The sequence below is a fragment of the Stegostoma tigrinum genome, chromosome 15 (assembly GCF_030684315.1).
Source record: "Stegostoma tigrinum isolate sSteTig4 chromosome 15, sSteTig4.hap1, whole genome shotgun sequence".
NCBI classification, from domain to species: domain Eukaryota; kingdom Metazoa; phylum Chordata; class Chondrichthyes; order Orectolobiformes; family Stegostomatidae; genus Stegostoma; species Stegostoma tigrinum.
Genome location: NC_081368.1, coordinates 47,214,439 through 47,235,164, shown reverse-complemented (window position 1 = coordinate 47,235,164; position 20,726 = coordinate 47,214,439). Strand labels below are relative to the sequence as shown.

The following is a 20,726-nucleotide window of genomic DNA, read 5'->3' as shown; positions in this document are numbered from 1 at the left end:
TTGAGGATAAGGTTGAGTTTGGGTTTTAGACCACTGCAGTCAATCTCCCAGTGCTCACTGTCAAAAGCTATTGAATAATGGCCTCTCATCCGAGACTTAGGATAATGTATGACATCTGTTGTACACTTACTTCACTGACTTAATTTCCCCAGGAGAGAAGTTTTTTTTAAACATTGGAGAGAGATTGGGTTAAGTAGCAAAAACAAAAGGGAGAAACTCAGCAAATCTGGCAAAATCTGAACAGAAAGCAGAGTTAATGCTTTCTGTTTAGTGATCCTTCTTCAGAACTGTTTTTGCTTTAGTCTGAGATTCCTGCAGTTCTTTGTTTTTAAGTAGTGCTATGTTTGCAGAACAAAACGTATCTCACAACTTTGGAGAAAGGGAGAGGCTATAAAGATCATCCAGAGGAAACCAATTGGCAAGCAATCACTGCACAGCAGTGCAGAGCTGTCTAACAAAATACCTTCAGTGATAATGGGAACTGCAGATGCTGGAGATTCCAAGATAATAAAATGTGAGGCTGGATGAACACAGCAGGCCAAGCAGCATCTCAGGAGCACAATACCTTCAGTACCACCTAGCCTTGAAACAAAGCTGTTGGAGTGCATTCGGTGACTTGGGCAAGTCTGAGAGTACACCAATGCTCCGTCTGAATCTTCGTCGAAGAAAGAAGCAGCAGCAGAAGGATATTCATGAGTCCATGAACTGAATGCTTGATTGCAAACTGTTCAACTTTGTGCTGTGTGCATATTCTTACAGCCAGGGTGGATACTCTTCCACAGATTTTGATGCATAATAGAAAATTATTATAACAGTAAGTAAAATAAGTTGGTTGTGTCATTACTTCAGGGTTTCTAATTACAGGCCTGGTCTAATCTGTAGTTCTGTAATTACCTGTACCATGAATGAACCATTTCTTCCATGCAGGAACAAAATACAGCAGATGCTGGGAATCTGAAGTTGAAAAATGTTGGAAAAACGCAGCAGATCAAATAGCATCTGTAAAGAGAAACAGTTAATGTTTCAGGTCAATGGCCACCCCCATTTTGGTGCAAACTAAAGGTGCGTTACTGAGAGAGCCAGGAATTAACAGCAATTAGTATTGGTAAAGAAAGTAGTATTGAACAAATTATTGAGACTGTAAGTTCCCCGGGACCCACTGATCTACATCTGAGTGCTCAAGAGGTAGCTATAAAGATAGTGAATACAGTAATAATCACGTTTCAGTATTTTATCGAGCCTGGAATGGTGCCTGCAGATTGACAAGTTGCAAAAGTAACTCCGCTATTTTAGAAGGCAGTGTGAGAGAAAACTGGGAATTACAGAACAGTTATCCTGACACCCATCGTAGTGAAAATGAAATCTATTATGATGCATTGGATGACTGGACACTTAAAAGATCTGATTGGTCATAGTCAACATGGATTTATGAAAAAGAAATTGTGTTTGTCAAACCTGTTGAAAGTTTTGAGAGGACGATACAGGCATGACAGATACAAGGAAACCAATGAATAAGGTGCATTTGGCTAATAGAAAGAAAATGAGTGGGAATAAGTGGGTCATTTTACCTTTTGGTCAATGGTATAGGTTAGCAGGCTGTAACCAGTGGTGGACCACTTGGGACTCAACTGTTCACAACCTATTTCACTGGTTGGATGTGGGGACCAAATGTAATATTCCCAAGTTTGCAAATGACATAAAACTAGGTGGGAATGTGAGTTATAAGGATGCACGAAACTTTGAGGGGATTTGTAATAGGCTGCGTGAGTGGAAAGAACATGGAGGATGGAATATAAATAGATAAGCGTGAGGTGATCCACTTTGGTAGGAGGACCAGGGGTGCAGACTATTTTGTAAATGATATTCGATTGAAAACAGTTAATGTTCAAAGGGACATAGACATCCTTGTTCATATGTCAATGAAAGCTACCCTGTAGATGCAACAACAGTTTAGGAAGGCAAATAGTATGTTAACCATTATTAAGAGGATTTAAGTACAGGGGTAAAGATATCTTGCTTCAATGTGTAAAACTTTGTACCTGAAGTATTGTGTACAAGTTTCATCCCTTACTTAAGAAAGCAAATGCTTCCCACAGAGGAAGTGCAGTGAAGTTTACCAGACTTATTCCCAGAATGGTGGCACTGATGTATGAGGAGAAATTGAGGATAATGGCCCGAAATTCTCCTGGAATTTAGAAGAATGTGAAGTGACCTCATTGAAATATGATTTTTCAAGGGCTAGACATGGTGGATGCCAAAAGGATGTTATGACAGTTATCTATGTAGAACCGGGGTCACGGTCATGTGATAAGGTGCAAGCCATTTATCACCGAGATGAGGCGGATTTTCTTCAGTCAGCAGGCAAAGAGTCTTCGGAAGTTTTTATCTGAAGGATGTGCAAATTCACTAATTGAGTAGTTTAAAATAGTGGTGCATAGAGAAATCTTTAGAAAAGAGATCAAGTACTGAAGCATATGTGGCAAAAATGACACTAAGATAAATGATCAGCTGTGTCCTATAAAAGCAGAGTAGGCTCAAGGGGCTGAATGGCCTACTCCTATGTTCCCAAATGTGATTGAGTTTTACCTATTGTTAATTGTCTCTGGAAAAGACTAGGAGCCACAATTCCCCTGTAAGTGAATTGCCATTATTAATGTGTAATGATAGACATTGTATGTGGCTCTGGTTATTTTAGTTAGCTGATCACCATGGTGCGAATTGTTTTTGCCTTACAGTGTTGCTTATTTCCAAAGTATTCTTTTAGAGAACTGATGTTGGCCATGATTGCCAACTAGAGCACCGTGTAGACTAAGTGGCACGTCTAAGCTGCTTCTACAGTAACTTAAATAGAATTTTAATCCAGTTGGGCTAATGACTTGCCCACCATTCTGTGGCACATATGTATATCTAAATATGCATTGTTTCAAGGCAAAAAATGTTGTTTTTTCACTTGCCTACCCAGCAATACAGTAATCTGTGTATTTGTCATTTCCTTTCTATTACCTGTGTAGACGTGATGCCAGACAATTAACACGTCCAGTGATTTTTTTGGAGCCTCTTGTATGCTTGAAAATAATATCATAAATCACTTATTAATGCACTTGTTAATGTGTCTTGCATTGTATTATGGCAGGAGAGCTTTGCATTTTTCAACAAATTTTAAAATGAAATTTCTTCTCTTTTTAACAGTCAGTTCAAGCATCCGAATACGTGCGAATGGAAGCAGTCCCCATGTTGATAAATAATGTGAAAATGGAATCTTCTACGTTGCTTAGTGATCTAAAAACAGATGCACCAGTGTTACTAAGCAACATTAAAATGGAACCACCAGAGGAATTACTTTCAAATGATGATAACCAGCCACAGACAGAACCTGTTGATTTGTCCTTAAACAAATCTAGGACCTCACCTGTAGCACCATTGGTTTCATCTTCACTTCCAGTTGTAACAACAGTCTCTTCATGCTCTTCTTCGGACTTCTTCTCTGGTGCACCAGTCAATGTTACTTCAGCCATCCCAGCAGTATTATCACCAGGCTCTATCTTGGCCTCGTCTCAGGCGGTTGGAGGACAGCAGATCCTGCATGTTATACACACTGTGCCATCAATCAATTTACCCAGCAAAATGGGAAACCTTCAGCACATACCTGTGGTTGTGCAGTCATTGCCTGTGGTCTACACAACGGTGCAGCCAGATGGTGTAACATCATCGATTACTGTTCCCCTGATAGGAGATGATGGGAAAAGCGAAGGAGCAGGTAAGGAGTCTGATTTGGAAATAATGTGAAGGTTTCTGCAACAAAGTTGTGCTCCATATCTTCTGTTTACTGAGTGAACAAATTAATTTTGCAATTGATTTTTTTTCCGTATTGGCAGGCAGTTGACCTTGTGATTGAAGATTCAGGTACAACACTGCAGATTTATGTAAAATTGGAACTTGAATTTCCTGCATGTTTTTTTAAAAAGGTATTTTGGAAAATAACTAATTCAGTCCATGGGGAATCATTCCAGTTGTGGAAAGTGTTGGCTTGTAATTGTGGTATTTTACTGTAGGATGCCCAACTTGAGGGAAAAGCAGTCAGACACTTAGTCATTATTTTTGTTGCAGTAACTGTCAGTCAAGGCAAAGATGTTGATGAGTTTACACTTTTGTTTGCTGGGTATTCTGTGTAGTATATTGTGCCTCTTATTTAAGCCTGACATCCAATAAAGGCCTTTTGATACACTTTTTGTGTTATGTCTCCTGGTCAGTATGTTAATATACTTTTAAGAGACCTGCTCACGATATCATCACTGCATGATTGCATGAGGCTTGAGAATACAAAGGTCTCAAAGGCTGTTGTGGTGCAGTGATAGCATATCTATCTTTGAGCCAGGAGGCCCAGGTTCAGGTCCCACCTGTTCTAGAGGTGTGTAATAACATCTCCATCTCCAAACAAATTGATTAGAAAATAGATTTTGTTAACAGAGATCTCATACTCCATCTTACCCTGAATCACGAAAAGCATGACACCTTTCTGGATCTGTCCTCCTCTGTTGTAACACAGTACCATGATATTAGCTCAACACTTGTGTAACTGAAGAATGTAACGTTTGTACATAATAGTTGTAGTAAATGTCTGTTGTCTAGTTTTTTTTATGTTGTGGGAGAAAGTATAAACATAGTCCCAGCAGGAAAGTGGCCAGATAAGAAACTCACTAATGAGTGGCAAGAAGCCTATTTGGAACTATTAACATGTTATTATTACTTAATTTTGCTTCGTTAATTCCAATTATCCACTTTCGTACCTGCTGGATAGAAACTAAGTATGACAATACAGAGCGGTTAGCTAGTTACTCCAATTGCCTGCCTCCTTCTCCAGGCCTCCATCTTGGATAGTAGCCACTACCATCACAAGGTGCATTCTTTGTTAGTGACCTCTCATGATCCCATGGACATTAATACTGAACTTATATCAGCTTTGCCATACCCTCATGGTACATTTCCAACCCACTTACAATCTAATCCTGCAACTCAGTACTGCCGTTTCAAGGCACTGAGCACCAATCATTACTGTGGTCCTTCTAAGCCACTTCAAACACTGAAACGCCCATCTCTTGTATGGAGCAGGTGACATCTCAGGATTCTTCACTTGCTGTCTTAGCGCATAAGCCCTTTAAGTCAGCTTGGATGTTCACAGCATCTTTGCTTTCCTTGTCTCGCTTTTTTTGTTGCAGCTTAAAAGCACACGGTACTTCTACTTTGCCTTGCTGTTTAATGAAAGCACAAAGTGAGGCAGCTTGTCATGAATGTTCAGTGATCAGTCAAGGGAGTGGGTATGTTGCTGTACCGCACTCTGCTATGTCAGTCTCACACCTACAGCATTTTCCAGCACCTTATGCAGCATATGCTTCAGCTAAATCGTCATGTCTCAAACTCTCTGGGGAGTAGTCGCCAGCCAGGTCAGGGGCTGTTGGCACAGTAAGCCATTGTCCTGTGCCAGGCCAGGGGCTTGGACACGATCAGTCGGTTATCCCTTCAGTCCAGAGAGTGGGTTGCAGTCAGTCCTGTATGTCCAGTGTAAACAATCCAAAGGGAAGGGGGCTGGGGGGGCTTTGGTATCTTTGACCATCACAATCACCTGTCTTCATTGGGAGGCAGGGCTGCACCACGGATGGCAAAACTATGCTGATGGCATAATTTAGGCATTTTGAGGAAAAGTGAAACTTCCTTGAATGAGCTTCTAACATGAATTGAGACCAAGGATAGGTAGCCTGTACAGCTTGTTCTGCTAAACAACAGAACATTTATGAATGTGCACTTGTACATGCAGTGGAATGTCACCGTTATGCCCTGAGAAGCATTTCATTTGGGTTCCTGTCATAGTACATGCAGAGTGAGGGGTTTCTGAGGGCTGGCTGAGCCTGACCATGGTACATGATTGAGATTTAAAAACGTTGTTGGTGTCAGGAATGCTGGGAAGTTCTGGTAGTGGCGTTTACTTCTGGCTTTGGCTAAAGGGAAGGTGGGACAAGCAGGGTACTATAGATTCATAGTGAATAACCAATGAGACATGTTCTAGAGAATCATGTTTAAAACCTCATTAGAGTTCAGAAAGAGAAAGTCTCATAAAACCTGCCAGAATTAGCACTTAGCCAATTTCTTGTAAATATTCTGTCCAAGTTGCTTTTAAATTGCGATTGTAAGGGGTAAGCCCTATTTTCAAACAACAATATGATTAATTTGGCTATGTATTCCTTGTGGTAATAGGTACAGCTGTGTGTTAGAGGGATTTTGTCATAATTATAGTTTATCAGTTACCATGAAAGTTAATGCTTTAAGAAAATTTCAAATTTATACTTTGGGCAGAAATAACTTTGCAGTACATTGTGCTGTTAGGCATCTCTGACTTCCTGTGTTCACTTCCTCTTATCCAACGACTTAAACTTCCACTAAGTCTCCCTCCAACACTAGCACTGAACTTATCCCTTTCTTTTGCTTCTCTCTTCAGTAAGGTATATGAGGAAGAGAACATAGCTATTCTCACTAATCAGCTGACCACTCAAGCTTCCTTCCTTTAGCTCTTAGCTGATGTTTTAATGGTTCTCTGACATTGCCCAGACTTAAGTCCACTACTGTCACTGCTTTTCACAGAAAAACCTTTGATTCCTCTGTCTTTGCAGCCTCTTATTCCATCTGAAGCTCTGTTTCCTCTTCAAAATCCTTTTGTATGTTGCTGCCTCTTAAGTCTCAGCTAATCTTTCCCAAAGCTCTGTGTTTGAATCCCTCTAAATAGGTTTCCATTCCCTGCTACGTACTGAAACGGCTCATCGCAAAGTCACAAATATCATCGTGCATAACTGTGACAGAGATAAACTACTCCACAGGTCTGGCAGCACCTGTGGAGAGAAAGCAGAGTCAACGTTTTGGGTCCAGTGACCCTACATCAGAACTGATTGTAGCTAGGAAGAGGTGGTGTGTATGCTGAAGGTTAGGGGAGTGCGGTGGGGAAGAGGGGACGGAGTAAAATACGTGAAGATGAAGCCCAGGGAAAAAGAACTGTAATTGAGCAGACAAAGGATTGTGTAAGGGTGAGCCAGAGAGAAAGAGAAAATTCTAATAGGGACTGTTAATGAGTGAAAATGGGTTGGCTGTGATTAAAACTGCCCAAATCATGACCAGGCCTGGAGTCTGGAGCTCAGTAAAGGACATGGCAGAAGGTGTTCAGGGCCTGAGATTATTGAACTCAATATCTAGTCCTTGAAAAGTTTGCAGGGTCCCCAAGCAGAAAATGAGAACCTGTTCTTCCAGATTGATCTAACTCTCACCAGAGCACTGCAGTAAGCCTGAGACAGATGTTGGCCAGGGAGTATGGTTGTGTGTTGAAGTGACAGGGCATTGGAAGCTCAGGGTCATTCTTACACACAGAATGTGGGTGTTCCGCAAAGCCTGTTCCAGCCTGTGTTTTGTCTACCCAATATAGACATTGTGAGCAGTGAATACAGTAGACCTAGATTGAGTAAATTGCAGGTAAATTGCTGATTCACCTGGAAGGTGTATCTGAAGCCTTGGACAGTGAGGGAGAAAGTCAGCAGGAACTTCAGCTCTTAAGATGCTGCTTGGCCTGCTGTGTTCATCTAGCTCTACACTTTGTTATCTAAGAAGGTGATTTCATGGTGCCTTAAGGATGTAGGGAGGCATTGGGAGTAGATAAGGAATGGACCAAGATGTATTTTAACCCTGCCACTAACCTCATTCCTGAGTCACTAACCACATTGCTCTCCCTGGGAACTGTTTGAGACTGAGTCAGACTGGTCATAACCCAGATGCCTTATTTAACCTCAGTGAGCTTCCAGCCATTCATCTGTATCATCTCTAAAACCAACCATATCCATTTCCATAATGTCATCAGACTGTTCAGCACATCTTCTGTAGAAGTCCTTGTTGATTATTTCTTAATAGTTTGAACATACGCCCAGACGGACAGGCTCCGATGTTCTGTAAACCTGATTTCATCAAAAACACCTACCTGATATACACCTCGATCCGTACACCCATTGTCAATGAAAGTTATGAAGGAAATAGATAGGATAGACGCAAGGAGGTTGTTTCCACTGGCAGGTGAAGCTAGAACTAGGGGCATAGCCTCAAAATAAGGGGGTGCAGATTTAGGCCTGAGTTGAGGAGGAACTTCTTCACCCAAAGGGTTATGAATCTGTGGAATTCTCTGCCACTGAAGCAGTTGAGACTATCCTGCTGAGTGTTTTTAAGGCAACGGTAGATTTTTGAACAGTAAAGGAATTGACGGTTATGGTGAGCAGGCGGGTGAATGGAGCTGAGTTCACAAAAAGATCAGCTGTGATCAAATTGAATGGCACAGTAGGCTTGATAGGCCATATGGCCTATACCTGCTCCTGTTTCTGATGTTCTTATTCCTGTGCTTTCTAATCTACATTGTTTTCCAGTTAAGCACTGCCAAATCTCACCTAGGTACCTCCATACCTTTGATTCTGGCCTCTTTACGTATCTCTGATTTGGATCACTTTACAATTTGTGTCCATTCCACCAGATGCTGGTGTCCTAATCTTTGGCATTCCCTCGGTGAAGCTGCTCACTTCCCCACTGTTCTTTCTCCCCGAAACCCTACCTCTTTTTGAAACAATTGATCATTTGGCGCAATATCTCTTTCTTCTGTTTTCTGTTAGACTTTGTTATGTAATTGTGGCTAGGCTGAGTTTTAAATATGAAGAGATATTGGAACTGGGATTACTTCTCTTTGCAGCAGCAGAGATCTGAGGTAGCACATTACTGAAATGTATAAAATTGAGGGTTCTAGACAGAAAGGAACTTTCTCCTTTGGTGGGCTCAGTGACTGGGAGCATAGTTTTAAGGTAAGGGCAAGAGGTTTAGAGGAGATGTGAGGAAGAAATTTTGACTCCAGGAGGTGGGAATCTGTAACTCACTGCCTGTAAAAGTCATATAGCCAGCAACCCGCATAACATATAAGTAGTACTTACGTGCACTTTAAAACTAATAGTTCTAAATTGGTGCAGCCAGAAAACCTGGTACAATGACGTATAGCATTGGCTGCACTTGTATATAGTATCCATGGGATGTGTCAAGCCACCTCATCGCTGTTAAACCTTATGTTACATTGGAGATATATTCTTTCCAATGCACAGATATGGATGTATGATATGATCATCTGACTGAGTTATACTGCCAATCTTAAGTTGATAATGCATCCTAAATGTTGTGACACTGATGCACAATTGATATCATAACCAGATTTCTACCAGACTCAGCCAGTACAGTCAGTGGATCATAGTAAAAGAGTGGGGGAAAGGTGAAACATTTTTGAAGGTGCAAGAAAAATGAGGCACAGCATGCTATGTTTTAAGAACTGAAATGTAATTCAACTTTCAGACTAAAGAGTAACTTGTACGCTAAAATACCTGGTATCACTGGCCAAATTCTGCTTTAACAACATAGCTTGTCTCTGCTCCTGCCTCAGCCCATCTGCTTTTCACATCTTCACCTGTGCCTTTGTCATCTTTAGACTCAAGATATTCCAGTGCTTCCTGGCAAGTCTTCAGATTTCAATCTCTGAACATACTCATTGAAGAATCTGTGAAGCTAGGCTACATCTCTATTAGTCTCTCCAAATCTCGATCACCATTCACCTCATGTTTCGCGACCTGCATTTATTCTTAACCAGGCAATACTTCTGTTTTTAAAAATCTTTGTTGATTTGTGATTTTATATTTGAGTCTGTGTAAGCTGCACCATAGTTAATTGGGTTCTTAACTCAGTTGCCTGGAACCTTTTTTATAAAACACATGCTTTGCGCAACTCCCATATCTCAGACTCATAAATGCAGTCTGGGTTCTGTGCTTACTGTATGTTACATGTTGGCGATGGAAACAATTAGTTTCAATCTTGTACCACACTTCAGTAGGAATCTCATGTGGATGGAGAGTTTATCTTGACTGTTGAGGTTGATGGAATTGACATGTTTCACACAACTTGATCAATTGATCTGTATTCATTACATTATAGTGTGTTTTTCCACTGACGACTAAGAGTGTACGGCTAAAAAAATTAAAGGAATGGAGACCACTTTATAAGCCACCCTTTGCCTTGTATTATAAGCACTTCCCATAAGTATTCAATTTTGGTGCAATAAAATCCTTTCACGAGCAGATTTACTGAAGAAATGCATTTGGTTGATGCTGGTTTGACACTGTTATACTGTTGAAAAGAAACCATGTTTGCTTGATAGTGCCATGTAATGATGGTGCTTTGTGTCATGTTAATGTTGTGTTCTTCCAAGAACTGTGGTGCCATCTGTGAAGCCAGGACAACCTGGTAGATTCTGACTAATACATTTTCTATATTATTGGACTATGTCCTGGCAGATGGATAACCCGCATGGTAATCTGAAGAAACAGCATCTCCCAAAAAGTTGTCAGTTCCTATAATTTCAGGAGAGGTGCACGGGCCAGTATCTGTTGTTGGCGTCCTGCATGGGAATGTATTTGTCACCTTGATAGTGGGATGGAGTTTGTTCAGTGTAGGAGTCTTCTGTGGTGCTTTCTTCAATCATGTAGTATCTAAGCATTCAGGTAGATTGCTGTTGTTCTTCAAAACAATAATAAAGCAGCACCAATTGAAGTATTACTTGTCTTTGTGGATGCTGCTGTTTTGTACCGTGGGAATACAATTTCATTTTGACCTTCTCTTGAATGTGAATGTAAAAGCAGAGTCGGTGCTGAGATGGTCATCATTTTTCAACTGCATTGCTGTTAAAATTCATTCGAATCGGTCGGGTGATGGATAAATTCTGGTGTGACCTGGGGTGTTTGCTCATTCATGGATTGAAATAAGAAGTAGATTCATGCTGATAGAATGTATAAGATTAATCTATTTTAGTTATGCAAAATGTTACACTTTCCATTGAAGGATCTAGCAGTTGTGGCAAATAAGGACAAAGTTTGTGAGAGCAGGGCTTTGCTGGCTGGCCCAACATTTTTAGCCGATCTCCAATTGCCTTGGAACTCAGTGGCTTGCCTAGCTATTTCAAAAGCAGAGTCAGGGGCGTTGCTGTGGGTTTGGAGTCACATGTAAGCCAGGCCAGGCCAGATAAGAACAACAGATTTCCTTCCCTAAAGAACGCAATTAAACAAGATGGGTTTTTGTTTTATAATAATCAGCAATGGTTACTTCATTACCTTCAGCTAACTTCTAATTCCAGATTTTTATTGAATTTAGATTTTGCCATCTGGCATGGTGGGTTTCAAACCCGTGTCCCCAGAACTTTGGTGCCTAGAATTCTTGTTTCGTCATGCAGTGATATAGCCACTGCTTCCAAATTACATCGGACCCAATGGAAGCATCTTATTTTGTGTGGACATCACCGTGCTGTTTTTCCAGTCCTTTATAGTTTGTAAAATCTGTAAAGAGATGATACTTGCAATTGCATCAGCCTCAATCTTGGCACAAAGACCATGTTGTCCATTCCTTTCAGGGTATATCACCCAGATCAAGGTAGAGGCTTCAACCATTCTAATAACATTCATGTGGTGTGTCAGCCTGACCACGTGTGCTGACTGAATAAGGATACAGTTACTTCTTTAACTTTGTGGAAGTGATATGCCATGGATAGAACTTTTTTGTCTTTGTTCTATGGTTTTCTCCGCTTACATTTTACTGTGGAGCATTGTGTTGTAACTTGAGTTTCCCTGGGTGACTGGATTTCTTCTGTATTTTAAGCAGCTTTGACATATGCAAGCTGTGTGTTGTCTGACATAGTCTCACCCAAGACAATATACAGTCAGAGGTAATGGGAACCGCAGATGCAAGATAACAAGGTGTGGGGCAGGATGAACACAGCAGGCTGAGCAGCGTCTCAGGAGCACAAAAGCTGACGTTTCGGGCCTAGACCCTTCATCAGAAATAGTTATATACATATACAGCCATGCAAAATTAGGATGACTCTCAGCACTTGTTGATGGCTGCAGTAGTTGTTCCAAAGTTGGGCACTTGCTGATGCTACTGGCCAGCAACTTTCCTCTCAAACTCTGCTGTTCATTTAGCGCTGCGTTGATTGTTCTTTGTGTTTGTTCAGAAAGGTCTTCCAAAAAGATTCCATGAATCTCGAAGCATGACTGGTTCCATCAGCCTTCCAGCTAAATTAGCTTCAGGGGAATCACCTTCTGCACTTTTGCGTCAACATCTGCCTATGAATTAAGTAATTTCCTCAAACAGTAAGCTGATCTTCTGAAGAATGTTATCAGCAGTGTTTACAGTCATTGTCAGACATACTGGAGAATTTTGTTCTCTTTAACTTCAGGCTGCCCAATGCAAGGAGGTATTCAAGTGACTGCTATTCTTTGTCCACTCATCCATAAATTTAAAGATTGCTTGTTTTCTTTAAATAACTAAAATAACTGACAAGGCCAGTGAAATGCCAATCCATGCTTTTACACTTCTTTTCCATCTGTTTGCTCTTTAAAATGCCAGTGTAATAATCTGTTTCGTTGCAGTGTTTTTCTGTGCTTTTGTTTGCTCTCTACTCTTTCTAAAATATGTTTCTGCCCCTTTATGATTTGGAGGTTTGTATTAGCAGGATTTTGCTTAAGGTGGCAATTATGCCAAAAAAAATGCACATTTTAAAAACTTTTTGTGCTGATTTTGGGAAAAGAAAATCATTGAATTAACCATCACCTGGACACAGGTAAGCCATTTTAGTGTAAACTTTTTTTTGATTCTGAGTGATCTTTTTAGGGCGATCCTTTTGACACTGAAATAATTGTTTCATATAAATTGGATCAGTAGTGGAGTCTAATTCTCTAATTCTTTAATTCCTTAAGGGAGGGAGGTGGAGTACTCCCCTTGTATCTGTGTGTGCTTCACCACATGTTTGTAGCCTTTAGTTTTATTTGTCAGCCCTTAAATTGGACACATTGGATAACTGTTAGGAAAAAAAAGACTTCTCACAACTTCCAGAATGTTGCAACTTTTTTCCCTAAACTTTCAGCTTCCACTTATTGGCACTAATTAGTTGTCATAACTTACTACCAGTATGATGCGGTTTGTGGTTTTCTGTATGTTTAGTCCTCATAACACATACCAGAGAGTTCGGTCATCCTTAAGTCAGATATTTTGACATTGATTTACAACTTTAACTATTTATGAGGCTACGTCATAATATACTTACACATGCAGTCTGTATGCTGCACCTACTGACTTTTCTGTACATCACGTACACTTAGGAACACTGACTCCGTTATGAGAGTGACTCTAGCAAGATGGGTACTTTTATACTGGAACTTCACATGTCATGCATGTAGCTATCTTAAAGGTACATGCTTGTCAAGTTTGGAATCAATGCCGTAATGCAGCATTTGTTTTTGATTTCATGTTCCTTTTATGGTTTTACTTTATTCCTTCCTGCCTTTGCAAACATCTTCAGTTCCACAAACCTCCTGAGGTATTTATGCTGCACCAGTTCTGGTCCCCTCATCACCTCTGGCTTTAATCCTTTGGCGTTTGGGTCCTAAGCTACAAGGGCCCTAAGCTCTGGAATTTGCTTGATAGACAGCATCTTAATGAAAAAGAGCAATTTAAAATCTAACTGTTGAATAAGTATTTAGTTATCTGTCCTGGTATCTCTTGGGACTCAATGTCAAATTTTATTTGGTAAACACTCCTTTGAAGTGTCTTAGGAATTTTAAATTTTATTTGAAGTGCTGTATAAACACAGTTTGTTGTGTGCAACAGTTTTCAGTGCTGTGATTTGCAACATTACAATTGAAGTAGCACTAAATGTTATATGGGATAAATAAGTATGGGCAAGTCCATTTAAAAGTTTTGCCTTTGACCTCTGCCTGATAAGCTGGCAGAGAGGTGGCAGCCCCTTACAGGGGGAAACAGAAACAGTTGCTGCGCTGTCACTGTCTTTCAACACTAGTTCCTCTAATTATTTGAGGAAAAGAGTACCATATAAAGATATTTTATCTTAATTCTTTAGAAGGTATTTATCTAAAATTACACAGTTTGAGGCAGTTTTTCAGTGATTGTGTGTGCTGGCACGTGTATTGATTAGATTTTGGAAGTTAGGTGGACATGGTCCTCGTTTGTACATGGCAACTTCTGGATTAAAAAAGTGTTTCACAATTACCACAATTGTGTGTTATATTCCTCTCTAATCTTTGCCTGATATTTGATCCTACAGGCTTGGGCACTGAGCATGCTTTCAAAAATAAAAATAAGCTGTATGAGAGAGCATTAAAGTCAAGCTGCATTTTCCACAGACAGAGAGTGAACCCTCAGTGTGGTTAATGAGCAGGCTCTTCTTCCTGCGTTTCCACATTAGTAGTGTACAAGCTGTACCAGGGGACCAAGAAACAACACACATCATTGCAGTAACTAACAGCTAAACCCTGTTGGAAGTACGGTGCAGCTCATGTTTGAAGCCAGCGTGTGATGGACTGAATTACATTGCATCATATCATCAATGACTTTGTAATTTATTTCTGTTACTCAATAGCAGACTGCTTTATGGCAAATGTATGGTATGAAGAATAACTGTACAGATAGGATTGAAACCATTTGACAAGTGAAAACATTGTTGAATCTCTTATACCGTTTTTTAAATTGCTGTGTTCGCACTGTCTCATTGGTATTTGTGTCTCAAGCTGTGGTGGATAATTGGGAGAACCCAGTAAAAATCCACCTTCAAATGTCTTATCACTAGTTCAGTATGTACAGAGCTCATTTTGTAGAATGCAATATGATACACCACAATGGAGATCCATAGACTATGATGTATTTACCAGATAAATATTATATTACACAAAAAATCCAAACAACCACAGATCCTGGCAGCCAGAATCAAAATCAGAAATTGGAGGAAAAACTCAGCAGGTCTGGCAGCATCTGGAGAGAAATCAAAGCTATCGTTTTGGCCCAGAGTTCTTCAGAACTCCAACGTTACATTGTATTGTGTCCTCATCTTAAATGCCTTGATTGTAGTATCAAAACCAATGAAAATCACTGTCAGCTTCAGAGTTGGAACTGTAAAATTTAATTATTGTGTCTTTACTACTCATTTACAAATTCAACATAAAATTAGATATAAAACTTCAGACTTTGCAGACTTGTATTGACTTTTACCACACTACACAGTACATTTTCTCACTTCAAGAAGGAAGGAGTTTCAGAAGTGTTACTGAAGAGCGGAGCAGACTCAGCTCAGAGTTGAGACTATCTATTGAGTGACTTGATTCAGAATCCTGCAGCCCAATGGTATCAATGTGGACTTAACAAGCTTCAAAATCTCTCCACCCCGACCTCATCCCAAAACCAGTCCAGCTCATCCCTGCCTCCTTGACCTGTCCGTCTTTTCTCCCACCTATCCACTCCTCCCAGCTCACTGACCAGCCCCCTACCCTGACTTCCTAGCTACGAGCTTCAACCCCGCCTCCTTGACCTGTTTGTCTTCTCTCCACCTATCTGCTCCTTTATCGACCTTCCATCATCGCCCCCCCACTCTATTTATTTGAGTCCCCTTCCCCTCCCCCATTTCTGAAGAAGAGTCCAGAGCCGAAACATCAGCTTTCCTGCTCCTCTGATGCTACCTGGCCTGCTCTGTTCATCCAGATCCACACCTTGTTATCTCAGACTCCAGCATCAGCAGTTCCTACTATCCCAGAGATCATCAGTACACTTTTACACCATCATGCTCAGTCAGCCCCCACTGCTTGGCAGTAGGATCTATGGTATTAAAAATAATGAGACAGTATTTATAAAAGTAAAGGCCTAGCTGAGTACAAAAGGATTTCAAGAAGTATTCTCTACTGTAAAGGTAAAAATGATTGCCAAAAGCAGAATGTTAAAGCTAACAAAAACATTTTAGTTTAAAGGGAAAAAGGCTCTTTGACGGATGGTTCAACAGTTATCCTTGGTTGATGTAAGCTGATACATTCCTGTTGCAGCTTTGAATTTTATCTAACTATATGTCTGTATCTGTATAAGCTTCCAGTCTGCGGTGTGCCCACCACCTGCCGGATGCTGCATTTCAGATATCACACATTTAAAGAGTCAGAAGTTGAACTGGGGAAGAAAGCCGGGCATTTTCCGATTGGGTTTTCTGTCTTTGGAAGATGAGAGCCCCCAGAGAAATAATTGACCTCTCCCTGGACCTTGAAGTTCAGGTGTCTGTTCACTTGAACAGCATAATAATATTTGCCGTAATGCTTCAATGTATGAAATAGCATTCCTAAGAAATTTGGCAGCTTATATGGGCATCCTTACTGTGCTGCAGACCAAATGTGAAAACAGTTGGAGAAAGGAGGAGACTTTTCAGGAAGTAGGGCTTGACTAGAGATTTTGGGGTGAAGGGAACAAATGCAGATCTCAAGTTTGAATTCTTGGGAAAATGTTAGTGCAGTTGTCAAATGGATTGTGCTATCGGTTTTCAGTAAACTGTAAAGCAAACTTGTGTCTTTATTGTTACATTCTGTTTCATTGTGCGTCTGTTTTTTCTTTGCAGTGAGAATTGATCAGAGTCCTATGTCCCCTACGGAGACTAAAACAGATAGTGAGGAAGATGATGACTCCCCCAATATATCCTTCGATAGTATTCATGAGAGCAGTTCTGCCATTCTCAATTTATCAGGGTCTATGAGAGAGTAAGTAATGTCACTGTCTGTTGCTGCCTTCTACTTTGCTGTTGTAATTATTACATAATCCCAACTGCCAGGATTGCATACCACACCCGAGACTTCTGCCTTTGTGGTTAATACTGCTAGTGGCTCACCTCCAGTTATCTGATGTGTGACTTATTTAGTGTGTATTGCCTGTGCCTTGAAATGATAGTTTCCATAAGTTGGGCACTATGCTGTGTTTGTACCTGAAATTCCTGAGAGGGGGACAGGTTCTCTCATAGCCTCACTGTGAGACCACAACAGCTCCAAATAATTATAAAATAAATTACAAATGTAATTTCTTTCAATGAGGCAAACGTTTTGGGAACATATGTAAGCCTGTGCTGTTTTTGAGTTCCTTGCTTGCAGGTTGTCCACATTGTACTGTGAGTGCCTCAGATTAAAAACCATGATAGAAGTGACTGAGCAGAGCTCCTTGCTTTCATTTCCCCAGGGAGGACTCGGTGTGGCCTATTGACCCGAGCCGGCTGCTGGACGATCCATACAGGTGAGTTGAGACAGGACAGCAGCTATTTTGTTGTAGCTTTCTGCTTTCATTTGTTACAGTCACGGAAGAGGTAACCCATGTGTTTGCAGTAGGCAACGTTTCCTTGAAATTTCCTGCTACTCCTGTGACTTCCCAGATGCTGGTTCATAGTTGATGTCACGTACAAAGCAGAGAGCAGGAACTTGCTAATTGTAAGAGTTAGGGAGGACTGTTGAAGAGCAGGTCTAAGAGTTGTCCACTCTTTCCTATCTCAACAAGGAAGTAATCCAGGGAGCTATTTGGAAATACTAAAGAACTGTGGATGTGGGAAACCTAGAAACATACAAAATAGATGCAGTAGGCCAATTGGCTGGTTGAGCCTGTACCACCGTTCAGTATTCAATTTGGAAAAGGGAAGAAAAGTCAAAATGGAAAGAGCAATGATGAAGATCAGAAAGATTGTAATACAATCCTGCATCCGGCCAGCTGACTTCAATCAGGGCAGCTGATGGGAAACTACATTTGGCTGCAGGATCCCTAGATGAGTGAAGGGGTAAAAAGCAGACTAGTTTCCTGACTTATTATACAGTAACCCCTGCTGTAAGCCCCTGTATACAGATTTCGGTGACAAATTCTGATCTGAGATGACTCTGTAGTCAAAGGCTTCATGTGTACTGGCTAATTCAAAGGGGCTTGGAGAGCAGCTACTTCTTATGCGCAAGTCAAGCTCCAAAGAGATACTTCCAGATGAGGGGGTGAAAATAATGCAGGTAGAAAAATTTGAAAAGCAATGTAAATTCATGGAATGGTGTACAATTAGCCATGTGATCTAACAGATTCTACTAACCTCTTGCTACAAAGTAGATTTACTTTTCTAAGTTATTATTTACGTACATAAATTGTAACTGTGGACATGTTGCTTAGATGCTGAACTACACCTTTCAAGTGACTTATCCATTGGTGTTAGCAGTAGTTTAATTGTCAGGAGATTATCAATACAGTTTTACTGATATTATACTGATATTGTGGGGTTTGTATAATATTTCCCTCCTAGTTCTTAGCCAAGGAACAGGATAACAATTGTTGTTCCACAGCTCAGATCAACCATCTGCACACAGCAGAGGAATCAAGTCAAGAACCAATGGACTAGTGCAACAACAGACTCTACCTTTACACCCTGAGGCATACATTTTGCCTTTTTTTAAATAGTATTCTCTTGACTATTTACTTTTCAGATTAACATGCAAAAGAGTTCAATCGCATGGATTCCTGATCAACCTGTTTTGAGTTCCTGGGAGAATAAGAGAATAAATAGAGTTGAGATTTTATGAATGTGTGGGTTAAGCCGGCATCTGCTTCATTCCACCCTGGCACCCAAGTGGCTGTTAACTTGAAGCCTATAAGAATGGGTGAACATACCACTGCAGAATAGAGGGTGGAGTCTGACTATTATTTAGTAGCATTAAGATGTACCCGCAGTTCCTAGCGTTTGTGGTTATTGCAGGTAATGCAAATTTAGTGTATCCACAAGACAATGGGGACATATTTGAAGAGGAAGAATATAAAAAAGCATAAAAAAAAGTGCACAAGATTTATGGGAATGCCACCAATTGTTAGTTCTCTCCATATCACAAACAGCCCATTCTCCTAAATGTCATTGCTTTAAAATCCTGCAACTGAGTTCAGTGGCTGGTCATGACCCAGTAGATTGCGTTATGAAAGCAGAGCTGAAGATGCTGGAGGTCTGAAACAAAAATTGAAATTGCTGGCCAAAGTGGCAAAACTCAGCAGTCATCTGTGAGGAGAAAGCAAAGTTAACATTTCAAGTCCATTAACTCTTCAGAATCAAAGAATTGTGGTTGTTCAAGAAGGTAGCACATCACCACCTTCTGAAGGACAATAAACACTGTCCTTGTCAGCATTGTCCACAATTAAAAGAAAGATTTGGAAGCTCCATCTGAAGTACTAGTACAGGCTTTGTTATTGGCAGTGGACTGATGCAGAATCACAATGTGTGAATATGAGTGCATTATTTTTAAAAAGTACTAAAAATAGAATACTACATCTCAAATGGCTGTTGTCTTGGCAACACATGAAGGTAGCATTACTACAGTGTGCTCATTAAGCCTATGTTTAAACAAAATCCATATTATTAATGAAATTAAATAAAATTCAGTCTTGTATGAGATCATCTCCAAGCAAGATTGTTGACCTTCAATAATGTTACAGTTTAAATGTTTGACTCCTTTATTTTACAAGAGAGCATTTTTTTCACATCTTTTCACTTGTCAACTTCCCTCTCTTCCTCCTCCACCACTAATCACCTTCCCTTCTGCTGCCTTTGAAGCTGCTGTTTCCCACTGGGATCTATTCCAATGAATGACAGCAGCCCTCTGATTTCAGCAAATAAAAGTTCTTCATTCTTGTGTCAGTAAACGTAGAGCTGGAAAAGCACAGCAGACCACGCAGCACCGAGGAGCAGGAAAGTCAACATTTCAGCCGAAAACATTGACTTTCCTGCTCTTCGGATGCTGTGTGACCTGCTGAGCTTTTCCAGCTTCACGTTTATTGGCTCTAGATTCCAGCATCTGCAGTCTTTACTGTCTCCTCTTCAATCTCGTGGTAGGCCGGTCAGGCCCAGGAAAAGAATAGAAACACAGGAGGTGATCCTGACTATCTGTGTGCTTCAGTGAGAAAGGATCACAAGACATCATGGGGTTATTTTTAATTAACCAGCTCTTTTGACATGTTATGACACACCTCCTGAGGAAATTGGGACTTGACCTTTCTTACCCGGAGGTAGGGACATTACCACTGCACCTCAAACACCCCGAGACATAAGTATAGAAACATCTGACTAATTGGAGGTTGCTCATTGGTGATTGGCTGCTGGTGTAAATTAGACAAGAGCCTTACACTGCTCTGCATTGCGTCGTCACCTCGAGAAGAAAGACAACCCTGCAGTTGACTCCTTTTGTGTCCTAAAGGTTTTTTGATTAGCACAGCCTTTGGGCAAAGTTGCATGTGTTCAGTAATAGTAGTTGCAGATTACTGTGCTCTTCCAACCAAATGGTACAGTGCACTTATCCAGAGCAAACCAGAGGAAAGGCTAAAGTACAAACTACATCAGAAAATGAAAATCTCCTGGAACTAAACAGAACCAAAATAATCTCACAAATAAACAGGTTGAGGGAAAATGAAAAGAATTATGGTGAAGAAGAATGAGAATGAAGGGCAGTACTCGGTTAGGAAGGTGGGATCAAGGATGTGTCGTTTAACACTTTGAGCTTGTTTTGTACTTCAGTTAAGGATTGACTGTACTTCAACTCTATTTGCTAACCTTCTCCATAGATTTCTTTAACATCCTTGCATGAGAGAGATTCATCATTATTTTGAAATTTTTGAGTAACTTAGCCGCAATAACTTTTATGGGAGAAGAAGAGTTTAAGCTTTCCAATGATCTCAGTGAAGACATCATCCATCTCACTCTGAGATAGAATGGCTCACCCATTGGATCGAGCCATACTATAGATGGAAACAAATAAGGAAGT

The 20,726-nt window shown here is 40.5% G+C and overlaps 1 protein-coding gene across 21 annotated transcripts in view; it reads left to right on the top strand.

Annotated features, from left to right (window-relative positions):
- LOC125458746 (Krueppel-like factor 8) overlaps positions 1-20,726 on the top strand; it is a 178,608-nt gene that overhangs the window by 127,844 nt on the left and 30,038 nt on the right. For 20 of the 21 annotated variants that reach the window (XM_048544328.2, XM_048544327.2, XM_059651462.1 and 17 more), the window contains 3 exons: positions 3,190-3,757; positions 16,535-16,673; positions 17,143-17,196. In XM_048544328.2, the coding sequence (XP_048400285.1) occupies positions 3,190-3,757; positions 16,535-16,673; positions 17,143-17,196 (761 nt within the window). Of the gene's footprint in view, positions 1-927; positions 1,063-3,189; positions 3,758-16,534; positions 16,674-17,142; positions 17,197-20,726 lie in introns of all 21 variants that reach the window. The other variant, XM_059651471.1, reaches the window with a different exon arrangement.